Below are 15,282 nucleotides of genomic sequence, written 5' to 3' on the forward strand. Positions count from 1 at the left end.
GGTCAACAAGGGATCTAAAACATTAAAACCAACTAAATATCAGGATGGACTTCCCTTTTCAAATGCAAACAAAATGTCTAAAGCGCTTTTCTCCATCGCATATAATTTTGCACCCCAAAACCAGATAATAGCGCATATCAAGCAATATAATTATTACGCTTTAGAATGTAAATCTTTAGAATGTAACTCTCTCTGCCTCGCTCTGCCTTTGCTTCTAAGCAAAATTTAATGCATCCTCTTTTTAAATTTTGCAACTCTCCCCCTCCCCTCCCCCTCCCCCCTCCCCCTCCCCCCCCCCGAAAAAACCTCAAGGAATTCTGGTTTCTATCATTGAGACGACAAATTAGCACAATTATATTGTTTGCCCCGCGCAGGATAATCCCGAGATACGTCATTCCTCCACGAAGTTTGCAAACTTTCTCCGTCACTGTTTGAGAGTCTTTCAAAGTTCATTTCTGTAGATTTTAGCCATGTTTTATGAAAGCTAGTAGTAGGTGATTTGTTACTTGTATTGTTGAAATAGATTGGTGATAGGCATGAATCACAACATCATCTGAGCAGCAGCGAGCCAATTTGGTTGGCCTATCAATCTGAGACTCTCCTAATTACAGGGGCTGCTGATGTGACCGTTCACATATCAAATAATTATCTATCAGTAATACCTGGATTTTAGTGGCTATATTGTTCGCAATTGCACTTAAATCTACACCAGAGGGGATCTCAGCTACTATAGAGAGGAGCGATTATCTAGAACTATGCATACGATTTTTTTTTTTGTAAAAGGTTTTTTTTTACCGTTATTCAGATTTTCATATACAAAATGATAAAGATAAACACAATTGTCCTAACAGTATAAACATAATACATTGTATTATACATTATAAACATAGACACATTTTACAAATATTTTTCATCAGTATCCAAACTAATATAGTACATATTAAATCACATGATCAAATATACAAATTTTGATATATAGTTCTGCGATTTGGGAGAAGAAAAAAGAGAGAAAAAGTTGACGATAATAGGCCTACTTTTTTTCCATTTAATTTTCATTTCATTTATTCAACCAGTATAAAACATTCTACTTCATATCAATATTTTCGGATAAAAAATTATGAAAAAGGAAGAATTTGTACAGTATAAACTTTTCTTCTTTGCAAATGAATTAGTTCAATATAAATTAAGCAATCTGAATAAAAGATTTTCTTATAAAACAATAAGTGTAAGGTGAAGGTGCGAGTGCGCTGCGATCTGCGAGTAAGTGTTAGAGCGCCATCCGCGTTATAATTAAGCAAGTGTTTATGTCTCATCCGTGAGAAGCAAAAGGTTGGGCCTTGTTTTTACGGTTTATTCAACTTTATTTACGATTTATCCTCAAAATGTTCCTGTCATCGATGTGTCCTTGAAGCCCAAGAGAAAAAGGTGTGTATCTTGTTTCAATAATGCAACAGAAGAATTCATGACAATGATATGATCCTAAAGGCCTAGCCAGACTGTATTTGTGTAGGTTCTCTTAATTGAGTGTGGTCCCGTGTGATGAATATCGTGTGCGGTTCATTGTTGGAAGGGTAGGCCCTACGGTCTTTTGACTTGTTTTGCATTCTTTTGGAGGAAGAGGCAAGAGAGAGAGAGAGAGAGAGAGAGAGAGAGAGAGAGAGAGAGAGAGAGAGAGAGAGAGAGACACCGAGAGAGAGAGAGACACCGAGAGAGTAGAAGAGAAGGGAAAAGAGGTAAAATTAAGAGGAAGAAGAAGATGACAAAGGTATAAGCTAAGCAAAAAAAGAGTCAAGATTAGCTCAAACAAAGGCTCAAAATAAAAGTGAAAAAACTACACTTCTACTTCTAGAATTCTATTTCTAGTCTGAGATTAAATTTAGAAATTAAGAAAGAAGGAAAAGGGTAGTAAAGTCTAAAGTAAGAAGAGAGGAAAACAAGAATCAAGGAGACGGACAAGATGATACTGGAGTGGAATAATAGAAGAAGAAAGAAGAGTAAAAAAGAAGCAGGAGAGGATGCATTTTTATGGTACTGTAAACGTAATATTAGCGGTGCTTTAATTTTCCTGCTAAACTTGGTGTCCGCGAATAGTAAAACATGCAAAGATATAAACATGACTTATGTGTGTTTTGAAAGGGCTGAGTTGCGTACAACGCAAATCAAAAGGTAAAGACCAGTATTGGAAACGCCCCAATTTCAAAAAATGAAATGGAAGCTCTATTACCAATCATGTGAAAGAATATGTTTTGACTAATACATGATGATAAAAAATTTGCCGGGAAACCGCCTACTAATTCATATATTTGGTAAATTTGTTTCTCTCATGGTCTGTGAGAGATATAGGGTAGTCCCATATACATCTTTCTGTGTGTAGTGCTTGTAACTTTATGAAGAATGGGCCAAATTTCTTATAAGGCTGCGACGGGTAGTCGAATGCTCGAGTACCCGCACGGTTGACAACTACTCGGGTACGATTTCTAGTACCCGAATATTCGGCCGCAAAAAAAAAAAAAAAATGTCCAGGCCCACGCTTACCCATGCCAGGGAGAGCGGCGTCCGCTGGCATGGTACCGTCGGTAAAAATGTTTCCCAACTCAAGCACTGTCAAACTCACCTTTCAGAAACTGGGACCAAATGTCCAGATTTCTGTTTGGACTTGGAGGAAAATGGATTATTCTGCCATCTTTGGTTTTTAAAACAGCATTGTTTACTGTTATTATTCTTATTAAATCGGCGCCTTCAACTGCAACTCAAAGTAAAGTTGCATGCGTTTTCAGCGAGGGACCTGAGAAACTGCCGAGTGGTATGGTAGTGGCAAAAAAAGAAAAATAAGAAAAAAAATCAAAAAATCAAAAAATTCAAAAAAAATCAAAAAAATTCAAAAAAATTCAAAAAAATTCAAAAAATTATAAAAAAAACATGGCGTCCGAATATTCGAGTATTCGCCTGTGAGCCTGGGAGTGTACTCGGGTACCTCATTACACTGTTGTGCACAGCCCTAATTTCTTATCATTTTGATGATTCCAGAACCTTGCAGATGCTAGATGCTGGATGATTAACCTTTTTTGATCGATTCCATAACGTTTCTTTCACAATGCAATCGCATGACCATAACTGGTCTTTACCTTTAAGAACCAGTGAATATGTTTTGGGGTTGCTCAGCGCGAATAATTAATTTCGCTAAAACAACATTGTTACAGTAGTCCATTCATCTATTATTAGATCATCGCCATTACTTTGTTTTGCATCTTCTTTCTCTTCCTCAGATTAAGCCCAGAACCGTATTCCACAAACTTCTGTTTCGGAAAATGTTAATAGATTTGGAAAAATGCCTCCAAAATTTAAGCGACACCTTCGAAGCGGGGACCTTGCAGGTTCTAATGATGTTGAAAGGGTGAGTCACATTTCATTCTAAAGTAAAGGTTTTCCATAGGCATAGGGTTTGAGATATATCAAATACTTCTCGCTTGGGACTGTTCCATTTTTAATGTTGTCCAATGTTTATTAGAACATGACTTTGTGTACAGCTGTTTGCAATTCAAGTGAACATGTAACATTGTAATCCAGTGTAATCTCATTGAGAGGTCAGCACCTATAGGCGACCTATCATAAGTTACTGTTATTTCACTTGCTGGAATCACTTGTATTCCTCCAAATGTTGCATACAGAATTGACCATTCAGGCTAAGCAGAAGTTTAGCATTTAACCGTGTCTTTGTACCTTCCCTGAAGATTGATGCATCATTCATTCATTCATTTCTGTGGTGAAGCAAGTGTTAGTAATACTTGCTTCGTTTTGTTCATATTTGTTTACAGTCTAGGCCGATTTTGCTAAGTTTTGTTCATGTTTGGCCAACTTTGTGATGATCTAATTGATTTCTATGATCTATTTCTTTCTAGGTAAACTTGTTGGGTGAATACCATGATGATGATGAAGAAGAAGATTTCTTTTATGAGCGGAGTCCTGTGCCAAAACCTGGACAAAGTAATCAGAGTAGCTCCAAAGTACAAAAGTATGAGCACCAATAGTGATGCAAATTTAGATTATATTATTCTATAAAGGCCACCTGTCTATAGTGGCCACTAATTTCTGTTTCCCTTGGATAGCCCAAGGAGTAACTGACATCTCCCTGGATAGCCTTAATAGACAGGTTTGACTGTATCAGTGTTTAATGATCTATGAGAAATTGGATGCTTGGCTAGAATATTCCTTTTTGTCCAATGTACCATTGAAGGTATCAACTAAGTACTGTATGCAAAATCATTATTACATGTTTGGCATGTATTGTTAAGTGTAATTCTGAGTTAACAGGGGAAATGGCAGACATGGGTGAACTTTCAAAAATATCGACATGACACATCGATTAGAACCCCCTAAAAATATATAATTCCAAGCCATTGTCCAATGCCCTAATACTTTAAAGAAATTTAACTTGTACCAATCATTCTAAATTGAGTTTGATGGTGTGATCAGTACATTTTACTCTTTAAGTGGTTTTTTTTCGAAGCAAATAGAACTTTGAATTATAATGCAGCTGCCATTTGTTATTTTCAGTGCTGTGAATTTCTGGTTTAGATATAAAGGTATCTAGCTCTGGTAGAAGAAAAGAAATTAGAATGAAATGTGTTAGAACATATATGTTTCTCCTCTTGTTTTTCCACTTGTATCAAGAGATAAATGCCGTAGACATGTGTATGTTGGTGTATCCTCCATGCTTTTGGATTAATTTGTTTATCCAACTTTTTAAGGGGTTGACGTTCATAAGGCCTAAAAAATAAAGATGTTGTATTGCCCTCGACCGACCCCAAAATCATGAAATCTAAGGTCAGCTTTAAAAAAAAATATTGTTTTTACCGTTTTTTAGAAAAAAAAATGTATTAAAGCATTCAAAACTGAGAAATATCAGCCAAAAGAGGGATTAAAAAATAATAATTTCAGACCAACTGATGCATGTTTTGGCACCTAAAGGGCAATATAATATCTTTTTTTTCTTTAAACCTAAGGCTAATTGCCCTTTTTGTTAACCCCACGTTCCCATCAAATTTATTTGCTCCTTCCCTTTGTATTTTTCTTGTAATCAATCTTTTTATCTGTATATCATGTTTGTATGTTTTAATTTTTTTTTATGGAGGATGAAATAAATGAAATGAAATGAAATGTTGTTTTATTACAGAGTTCAAAGTCAAGTAGATGAAGTGGTAGGAGTAATGAGAGGAAACATGGAGAAGGTTATGGACAGGGGAGAAAAGCTGGAAGATCTAGAAGATAAGACAGGTATGGTCAACCGTCAAATCAACTTTTTATTGGAATTATTGGTGCAATAAAAGTTTGGTAAATATATGAGATTAGGGCTTAGACTGAGATAGCGTTTGGGGGTTATGGATAGATACAGATTGCATGACCACAGAAAATCATTGTCAGAAAATCTTTGACTGCCAACCTTATTAATGTGTATGCCAGAGATTGGACAGCATGGAATAGTGCCATGAAGATTTCGACATCCAACCACATAGTTTTGGACAAGTGGAATGATGATGGTGGTGGTGGCAGTGTGTGTCCTGAAGTTAACCCGTTCAACTCGGGAACCGAGATTTCTCGGGTCCCGAGGTACGTACTCACAAACGGGAACCGAGATTTCTCGGGTCCGAGCAAGGGCTTCTTTTATTGCAGAAAAGTACATCTATTCACCTTCTAAATACAATATAAACTACCTGTATACAAACCTTGAACCTTTGGCTACATGCATCTCATTTTTTACCGACTGTAGATGCGTAATTTTTGTTTTATTACAAGTTTAGCATGAGAATGCACGAGTCCTCTTTCAGGATATTCGTATAGAACACATGCAAGTCAGTTTACGTTATTTTCATAGATTTTCGGATTCGCTGCTGCTAACTAGCTGGGTTACTATGCCTAGGAATGTGTAAGCCGGACATAATGATTTTACAAGCAGCGAATTCCACACTCGCTCTGGAAAAAACTTTTGTACTCGGCACGCGCGGATACACCGTTCAATGCATGAGCCTTGGCCTTATATGGTCATTGACGCCTATTCATGGTAACGGGCCGATTATTGAAAAGCTTATAGTATATTACAGTCTCGTTCGACCTAGCGCTCTCAGTTCAGTTTACTCATGCGTACGTACACAGGGTAACGGGCCGACCTATTATTGGAGAGATTAGCTAGTCTCGATATAGTCCATCCCATTGTTTCGTTTCAAGGTTGTCGGCTATTATTTACTTATCGTGCTATAAAGTGTCGGAGTTTTACTATTTAGTTCAGCTTTTTGATTTTCATGATAGTTGGTTGCACAAATTAGTTCTCAATTCTTTGCTTATAACTGCTCTTTATCTATGTAAGATAGTTTCTCAAAATGTCTCGTCATCGGAGAAAGCCTATTTTTAGCGTTGAAGATGCTCGAGAAGCGATCCTTGACTCGGACTCAGAAAATGAATATGATAAAATGGACTTATCAAGCGAAGAAGAGTATTCGTCGGACGTAGAAAATGAAGAATATGAAACAACGACATTCAATGATATTTCCATATTATCTATAAAGCCTGTCGTCTCAAAAGTTTTGACTCCACAGCTATCTTTTACGTCATTGTATTTACATGACAATACGCTTTTCATTTTATCAACTTGACCAATTTAGCGAATCATTCATGTATGGACCTCCTCTTTTATGAAAGGCTTATCCAGGCTCCCTCATCAGCTGCCCCACGATAAGGGGGAACAAAAGAATGTAAAGAAGTAACTACTCTAGAAGATTGCCGTTTTGAAAGAAGAGGATGTAGGCGTAAATAGGTCAATTTACATTACAATACAAACAACCACTCTAACTTATACACCTTTACGAGGGCATGTAACAATTTTAGAGCAGGTTGAAGTAAAATATCTTGATCAACCTAAAGCCGGTCTTGGCTTGAGCGGGCATATGAAATGTTCAAATGTTATGTTCTGAAAAACGACCCCTTACTCTTCCTCTCTCTCCCCACGGAATTATCCTCCCCCCCCCCCCCCACCCCCAGCTCCGATTTTTGTCGCCTTTAGTCTGTCCTTTTTGTTATCATATAGATATCTTTTCGCTGAAGTATAATGTCCGACGCATAATAGTATTGTCAATATAGCATAATAAACAGTGTTTATATCAATTTGTTGCAACAGAGATTTTCATTCAAAAGTTTTACTTTATAAATATAATTATTGTACAGTAATATTCTTCGCATTTAGACATTATCAGCCGCTCGTTTTTTACTTCGCTCCCTATAATAAATATAAGGTATAATAAAGTGTGTATATCATCATTATTTTATAATAATTTATCTCAAAATAGGAATGGTGCCGGCATACAAGCAAACGGCGGAACAAAATTGGTAGATAGACAGAGAAAGCGACCAAGTGAGAGATAGAGGGAGAGAGAGAGACACATAAGCAGAGGGAAAAAGAGAGAGAAACAATCATTTCTTATAATTATCTATTTGTCTGTGACATTTTATCTTTATCACATATTCTTGTCCATTCCTTTATCGTGCATGATTGTTGTCTTTGAATGAGTGTTTCAGATAGGGTAAAGTCTGGCTTTACGTTATATGATTTTTATTTATGAGAATGTCGGAACGTGATCCCATTTAAAAATTTTAAAAACAGCAACGACAACTGCAATAACAACAAGACCCTTCCCTCCCCCAAAACAACATAAACCAGGGTTATACATGAATACAAAGTCATTTCATTGTTGTTGTTGTTGTTGTTTGGTATTATCGGCGTTTCATTCTTTTTTTAGAATATTTACGCCTCTCACTTTATTTTTTCTTCTTCTATTTGTTGGTACTATTTGTAAATTCATACTCTTCTCTTTTTTTTTTTGATAATATAATCTCAGATCTGTCATCCAATTATTCAATTATACCCTTACCTTACTTCCGCTTTTTAGAGTTTATAGCCATGACAACGACCCGTACCCTCAGCAACGTTCATTGTTCCTCTTACGTAACTCAGCTGTGGGAACATGCATGGGCCAAAGACAAAGACAAAGCTCTTTTCGCACATTCTATATAGGTCCCAAATACTTGCAGACATTTCTGTGTCGGTTTTATTTGTATGTACTTTGTCAATACATATACTTACAAACTGCAATTGTCAAAATTTGGCAATATATTCATACATATTGATATTTATATGGCATGAACATGCTCAAAGCGCTTTACATTAGTAAATAAAACAAACTAATCATTTTGCTCTCCAAATACTTACACACTATTTCGTTTTCCCTATAATCTTTTTAGAGAGCGAGAGAGAGCGAGACAGAAAGAGAGAGAAAGACAGACAGATAGACAGAGATATATAATATATAGAGAAAGAGAGAAAGCTGGGTGCATCCTTATAGTCTGTACTGTATTTATTTATTATTATGTAATGTTGTCTCTCCTTTCAACCCCTCCCCCGTTCTGGATTCTTCTTTAGTTTCATTTTATCATGTTTATATCTTTTCGCTAAAGTATAATGTCCGACATATATTATAACCGTCAATTTATGCTGATATACTATTTCATATTAATTTAATGCAACATAAATTTACATAAAAATCTTTTACTTTTTATAAATTGTGTATTTTTCTCATACAATTGGGTATCTAAATAAAAAGAGATGAAGAAGAAGAAGAAGAAGAGGAAGAAGAAGAAGAAGAGGGATTAAGAGTGAGAAGAAGAAAGAAAAGATTCTTCAGAGAAAGAAGATGAACAATATGAGAGAGAGAGAGAGAGAGAGAAAGACAGACAGACAGAGAGAAAGAGTGAGAGAAAGAGTGAGAGAGGGAGAGAGAGAAAAAAAAAGTTGGGCACATCGGTATAGTCTGTACTGTATTTATTTATTACTATTCGTTTGTCTCTCCTTTCACCCCAACCCTCCCCCATTCTGGATTCTTCTTTAGTTTTATTTTATCATGTCTATATCTTTTTGCTATAGTATAATATCCGACAAAATAATATTATAACCATCAATTTAGGCTGATAAATTATTTCATAATATGAATATGATGCAACAGAGATTTACATTCAAATCTTTAATTTCTTATAAATTGTGTATTTTCACATGAAATTGAGTATCTAAATAAAAAGAGAAAGAAGAAGAACAAAATAAGAATGAGGCGAAGAAGAAGAAAAGATAACGAAGAAGAAAACCCTACGAAAGAGCTGAAAGAACTGAGAGGCTTGGAGCACAGCAGAGAACGACCGTGCAACGTGTTCTCGACATGACAAAGCCAGATTGGCAAATGATCTGCGCATGCGCTAGGTTCCCGTTAGTCGAAGCCTCTGGCCGCTTGAACGCACACGCATTGTGGTGCGCGCTGAGCGGTCTCACGGTACGGCGTGTTCGATTTTTAATCTCGTTTGTGAGGTGGCTATCAGGCTGAATAATGCCGAGCTGAACGGGTTAAGAAATTGACCTGTATTAGAAACAGACGGCAGGTCCAGGTATTACTGATACAGTATGTTGTTCAATCAAACACTCCACTTTACCAACACACATAAAATCTTTTATTTTATATTTTGTAGAGGACCTTATGTTTAGTGCATCCATCTTTAAAGTTAGTGCCAAGGGTCTAAGGTCACATTTCTGGTGGCAGCAATGCAAGGTAACCTTTCTCGCAATCATTCTACCTTTCTTGATTGTCAGTGTTATTTGTATTGAACAAGTCTCTCCTAAAGATGTACAACCCATGTTTATTCATGTGTGATAATTTTTATAAGATAGGCTTCCAATACTTTGTGTTATACATCTATTCAAGATGTACATATTTGTTTATATACACTGTATATATGACAAACAGACTAGACAAATTTGTATAATAGTTCCCATTTCTGTTATTTTCTGTATAATATAGACCAACCTTTTAAATAATTAATCATAGAAACTGATTAATCAGACAGGTTTAAATTTTTTTGATAAGTAGATTTAATACAAGTGCATGGGCAGTAAATGTAGACAGATCATACGCAAGGACCCTTTTTCTTTGGTGTTTTGTTGTTGTTGTTGTTGTTAAGAACGGGATAACCACAATTTACGCTGTATGGATTATGTTATGATTCAATGTTTACGGTGTCTTTACATACATTGTAGATGCGGATCCTGATGCTAGTGGTGGTTGTTATTATCCTTCTCATCGTTTTAAGTAAGTTTCAGTGAAAGAAGTGATGTAAATACAGTCAAACCTGTCTATTAAGGTCACACAAGGAAAACGGAAATAGTGGCCATTATAGACAGGTTCTCCAACACACAATTGTTTCTCGAGGGAGATAAAAATACATGGCCACTATAGACAGGTGGCCTTTATAGAGAGCTGGTCGGCTAAGATAGGTTTGACTGGATTTAAATCATATTTGGTTTGCTTATTGAATACACCAATGGCAGATTTACAGAATATTCCAACAGGATCTGTGCCTGCATTAATAATACATGTAATTATATTGATAATTCTGTACCTTTATTGAACACAAATCTGCCTGAAATGTACTACATTGACTAAAGTCAAACCAATTTAAACAGCAAAAAGACAACTACCGGTACACTCTTTTTTATTCTCCCTTTAATGTCCAAATGATGTTTGATTGTATAATAATATTTACCTGCAAATCACAGAGTAGGAAGAATCTCCCTCAAAAATCACATTTTATTTAATATGTTGAAATATCAAAATACCAGTGTAAAGAAAAATATAAGATTTTTTTTATGAGTGGCATCGGAGACTACCAACCAAATAATGGAAGTCATTACATTTTGAAACATGGAATTTCTAACATTAAAAAAAAAAATTATTGTTCACCATTTAATTGCCATAGACATTTCAAATTTTCACCTATGTTTCCCCCCTTTCTTCATTTTTTTGATGCAGTTCCAATCATCTTAAAGACCAGGAATAAGTAAAATCGGCTGACTACTAGCATGGCTAGTTTGAACGAAAGACAAAGAGGTTTGGAATAGATCAAGTTGTGAAAGGGACTACTGTAGATCTGTAAATAATGAGATCTGTTGTGTATTCAAGCAATAGATCATCAGATCATTAATAGAAGAAATTTTTGATTATTTGGGTTGTTTATACATGTACCAGATACATTCATTTAGAGGATGCATAGTAAGGTTTTTAATACTTTGGAGGCAAAAGATACGTTCAGAAACAGAAGTGATAAATGATGTGTTAAAGATATTCTTACTAAATGTCTATGTATCAAAGACTTTATGTACGCTCTACACGTACTTATTTATTGAATTGTAGAGTTACGAGGGATAAAAGCAGGGACTGTAGCCACCATATATTTACATAGATTTTCATATTGATTTTCAAATAGAATGGAAATGAAATTAAACATGTAAGTTTTGAAATGTCTGGTTTATTTTGTATATTGTGCTCATCTATGATGTGAATATTTTATAATTTTGCATCACATCATACAGCATCTCATATCTGAGATAAGAACTTATTTTAGTGCAATACATGTAGCATTTTGATGCATTTATATTTTTATTTACATTTATTGTATGTATATATGACATACATGTCAGCTGCCTGCTGTATGTACATGTTTATTAAGGCCATTATGACCATGTATAGTTATTCCAGTGGCAGTAGTTATGGCCTTTATTGCGGTCATGCAGCAAGTAAACTTTTCCCCCCAAGGTCCTTAAAGATAAAGTTGAGTTCTGGTCATGCGATTGCATTGTGAAAGAAACGGTGTGGAATCGATCAGAATAGGTCGATCATCTAGCATATAAGTTTAGGTGTGTACTGCAAGGTTCTGGAATCATCAAAATGATAAGAAATTTGGCCCAGTCTTGGTAAAGTTACAAGCATTGTACACAGAAATATGTACCGGTATATGGGACTACACAAACATGTGGCATAAAAATCTGTCCCAATTTTAATGCTGTTACATGCCTTATTTAAAATATTAAAGCATTTGAAGAAGAACAATGCTTTTCAGGGAACATTTTTAACTGATGTTCTTCCACATTTGCATGATAACAATGATAACGCTCACAAAATATTTTTTACCTCTTCCCGGAACTCAACCTTCTCTTTAAGGCATTGCTTCACAAAACCGTCATAAATACAAGTTTGACGACATTCATTGTTTCATTTTAATACATGTTTCGATATGATGTCAGTAAACCAGTAATTTTGACGGCTTTGGAAGATACTTCCCTGGCCTATGTTAATTAATTGAGGATTTAAATTGAAGGTTTAGTTCATGACAATGTCTCAATATTGGCCAGTATGAAGAAACTCTGTTTTTTGCAGGTATAGTCTGTTAAACCCATAGCAATTCAAAGCATTCTCAGGGGTCTACTTAAATCACTTTTTCCTCCTCAAATAGGCACAAACTATTCTTATTTTCTACTCCTACACAGTTTGAGAAAAAAAAAATAATGAAATGAATCAAATTGTACACAATTGATTATAAATTTCACACTGCATTGCCATTTTAGAGACTGTAATTATTATAAACCGTTGAATAATTCCTATTCACGAATATCACATTGTACTGCATTGTAAGGGCTCAAACATTTTTTTTTGCTGTCTTTTTTTGTTGTTGCTCATGTACAAGGTGCAAGTCCTATCTATGTTTGAACCCCATTATGACAATGAAAGCCATTGTGATAGTGATCTTGCCATGTGCCCTCATGGCGACCATGTGGTAGGAATACTCCCCATTGGTGCACACTTTGTACGAGATGCATCAATTCTAATGAAAGGGCCCCTAGTCTAGTAATTGCTGATAATTTATGTTTGTCAATTAAGACGAAAAGGAATTAAAGAGAGACAAAGGAAACAATGTTTCTTATTATTGATAATTGTGTATATGTTTAAAACTATTAAAGAAATACAGATATTTGTTTTGCCAAGTGTTTTATAGTTCTATAGGACTGCAAAATAGTCTTTGTTATGTATTGTAAAGAATGATTACAAAATTATGCATTTTTTTTTAATGATCCGAATGTGTACAGTAGTGTAGCATAGATAACATGCATTTGACACTCGGGATGTATTGATATTTGTGAAATATTAAAGATTTAATTTGATATATATAATTGCTAAAAAAATGATAGATTTTCATTGTAAAATAGTGTATTTAGCTCTTCATCATACAACTACAGACACAGAGACATGGATTAATACTCTAGTACATTGGTTGTAAGGGGAGTCGATGCATAAATAACCAGCGGGGGGGGGGGGGGGGGGGGGGGGGGGGGGGGGGGGGGGCCAAACCCTATTTTTAAACAAAAAATTAAACATGGGATGTTGTAGAGTTTCGATTGGTATTGATTGATTTAGGGGACTGCCTTGCACTTCTGGATGTACCATCGTACCCTGAAAATATGCTGTGGAAAAAAAAATTAGCGCCACTTTGAGCAGCATATTTTCAGAGTAGTCCACCCAGGAGCTGTGCAAGGGGATCCCTTAAACATGTTGGTACTGAACAAGCTTTTACAACATCCCACGTCTCAAAAATATCTCCAAAACCTGGGTCACATGGGGTTATCTATGAAAAGACATGTGGCAAGAGAATGGTAGAGAATGAAAGAAGAGCCGAATAGAGGGGGGGGGGGGGGTGAAAGTTTTACCAACAAAGATAAAAGAAAGAGAGAGAGTTAGATGAGAGAGAAAGGTAGAAAGAGAGTGAGAGAGAGAATTTAGAGAGATAAGAGAGGTTGAAAAAACGTTGGGATGGTAGTACAGATAACCCCCCCCCCCCAAAAAAAAAAAAAAAAATAATAATATATATACCCGTATATAACTGTCCTAAGTGGAGAAGAAATTCCATATCAATGTGACACCCCATATAATTTTGCTTCTTCTAATATCTTGTGGAAGGATATATCAACCTTCTTATTATCTAACAAAAAAATAAAACAAACACACAAACTGAGAGAAAGAGAGAGAGATTTCCTAATATAAAATGGAGACAAAAGTATATTAAAGCAAGAAATACTCAAACACAAAGAGGGAAGATATACATAGATCATTCCTTTTAATATCTATCTTCTTTATATATCACTCTTAATATGATGACCTTACAAATGTATTAGACATAAAATAAGTAAATGCAAACTCATTTTGTAAGTTACGAGAGCTACTTTTGTGTAGTTTTACATCTTCACTGATCTATAAATCACATCGAATAACATTTCCACTTGTAATAGTTTACTGTCTGTAATAGTGGGCATCACATCGAGGCTTATTATTGCACATAATGACAGTTTGTAATGAGATTTGAATCATAGCGAACTTAAACTTCTACCACATCATCTGAACGACTTGTAAGCAAGAAATGACATTTCTATTAATCACATGGTAATTCTATTGATAGATATGCATAGAGGAAACACATTTTATATTTACAGTACTCTTTACAAAGCTGTTACGTGTAATTAATATCTGAAAAACAACTCCTATCTGACCCTAGACATAATTTGTCTTTCATTCTTGCTTTTTAAAGGTAGGGAATTCTACTGCCACTACTTCAGGTTTAATGTATACTGCCATCTACTGCTCACAATGTCCTGATATGTCGACACCATGTTCCACAATGCCTCCCCAATCGCATGACGCGCGCGTAATGATGCTTGGCTACAGGAACTGGAAATCGCTCTATGAACGCCTTCACCAAAAGATGGCGCAATTAAAAATACATTACAGCAGTGGTAGCGAAATTGGTAAAATACCCTGCCTTTAGTGACTTTGGGTACTAGTAATCAATTTGTTTTCATTTTGCTGTCATACTCGCATAGTTATTTTTATTTTTCAATGCACAATGCCTGGACTGGTTGTTCTCAAATTACATTTCAGAGCTTCATGTTCATGTACTCTCTCTTCAATTTTGAATTTTTTTCCCCTTTCTTTTGATATCGTATTTGATACGAGTAAAGGTAGATTCATGAAGCAAACCCCAAATTACCAATCATTACACAATTCAATTAATAAATGTACACATAGATTAATGCAGGTTCTTGAAAGAAAAGCACACACTTCCTTCATTTTTAGCATTTAAAATTTGTTGTTGAATGACTTGTAGAACCTATAAATGATAGGATATTTTACATGTGTGTCTGTGACCACAACACTTATCTTAAAAATAAACATGAACTATAGTTAACATCCCTCAATTAAACTCTCAACAGGCAAACTTTGAAAGAAGATAACAAGTCTTCTCACATGGTTTCTATTCTGAAAGTCAACTTATCGTATAGGATGTAGTTCATCATCAAAACTCTGCTCACCA

At 35.4% G+C, this 15,282-nt stretch overlaps 1 protein-coding gene across 2 annotated transcripts; it reads left to right on the forward strand.

Annotated features, from left to right (window-relative positions):
* The first annotated feature begins 1,289 nt into the window (after positions 1–1,289).
* LOC588920 (vesicle-associated membrane protein 4) lies at positions 1,290–11,665 on the forward strand. Of its 2 annotated transcripts, XM_030997674.1 has the most exons (7): positions 1,290–1,425; positions 3,267–3,394; positions 3,900–4,012; positions 5,174–5,274; positions 9,559–9,638; positions 10,124–10,175; positions 10,896–11,665. In XM_030997674.1, exons 2-7 carry the CDS (start codon positions 3,329–3,331, stop codon positions 10,925–10,927), a joined length of 444 nt encoding a protein of 147 aa, XP_030853534.1. In that variant the 5' UTR covers positions 1,290–1,425; positions 3,267–3,328; the 3' UTR covers positions 10,928–11,665. The 2 variants fall into 2 exon arrangements, with proteins under 2 accessions (XP_030853534.1, XP_030853535.1); XM_030997675.1 differs by lacking the exon at positions 9,559–9,638 and having other exon boundaries at positions 10,896–10,938.
* Positions 11,666–15,282: the final 3,617 nt, after the last annotated feature.

This window comes from Strongylocentrotus purpuratus, unplaced genomic scaffold, assembly GCF_000002235.5.
Source record: "Strongylocentrotus purpuratus isolate Spur 01 unplaced genomic scaffold, Spur_5.0 spur5_scaffold_4, whole genome shotgun sequence".
NCBI classification, from domain to species: Eukaryota; Metazoa; Echinodermata; class Echinoidea; order Camarodonta; family Strongylocentrotidae; genus Strongylocentrotus; species Strongylocentrotus purpuratus.

What these genes read in the sequence shown, in the direction of transcription:
- LOC588920 (XM_030997674.1), top strand. Translation starts at nt 3,329, where the DNA reads ATGCCTCCAAAATTTAAGCGACACCTTCGAAGCGGGGACCTTGCAGGT. An exon ending in GTTCTAATGATGTTGAAAGG is followed by an intron (nt 3,395 to 3,899) that starts GTGAGTCACATT and finishes ATTTCTTTCTAG; the next exon opens with GTAAACTTGTTGGGTGAATA. An exon ending in TATCCTTCTCATCGTTTTAA is followed by an intron (nt 10,176 to 10,895) that starts GTAAGTTTCAGT and finishes TTTTTGATGCAG; the next exon opens with TTCCAATCATCTTAAAGACC.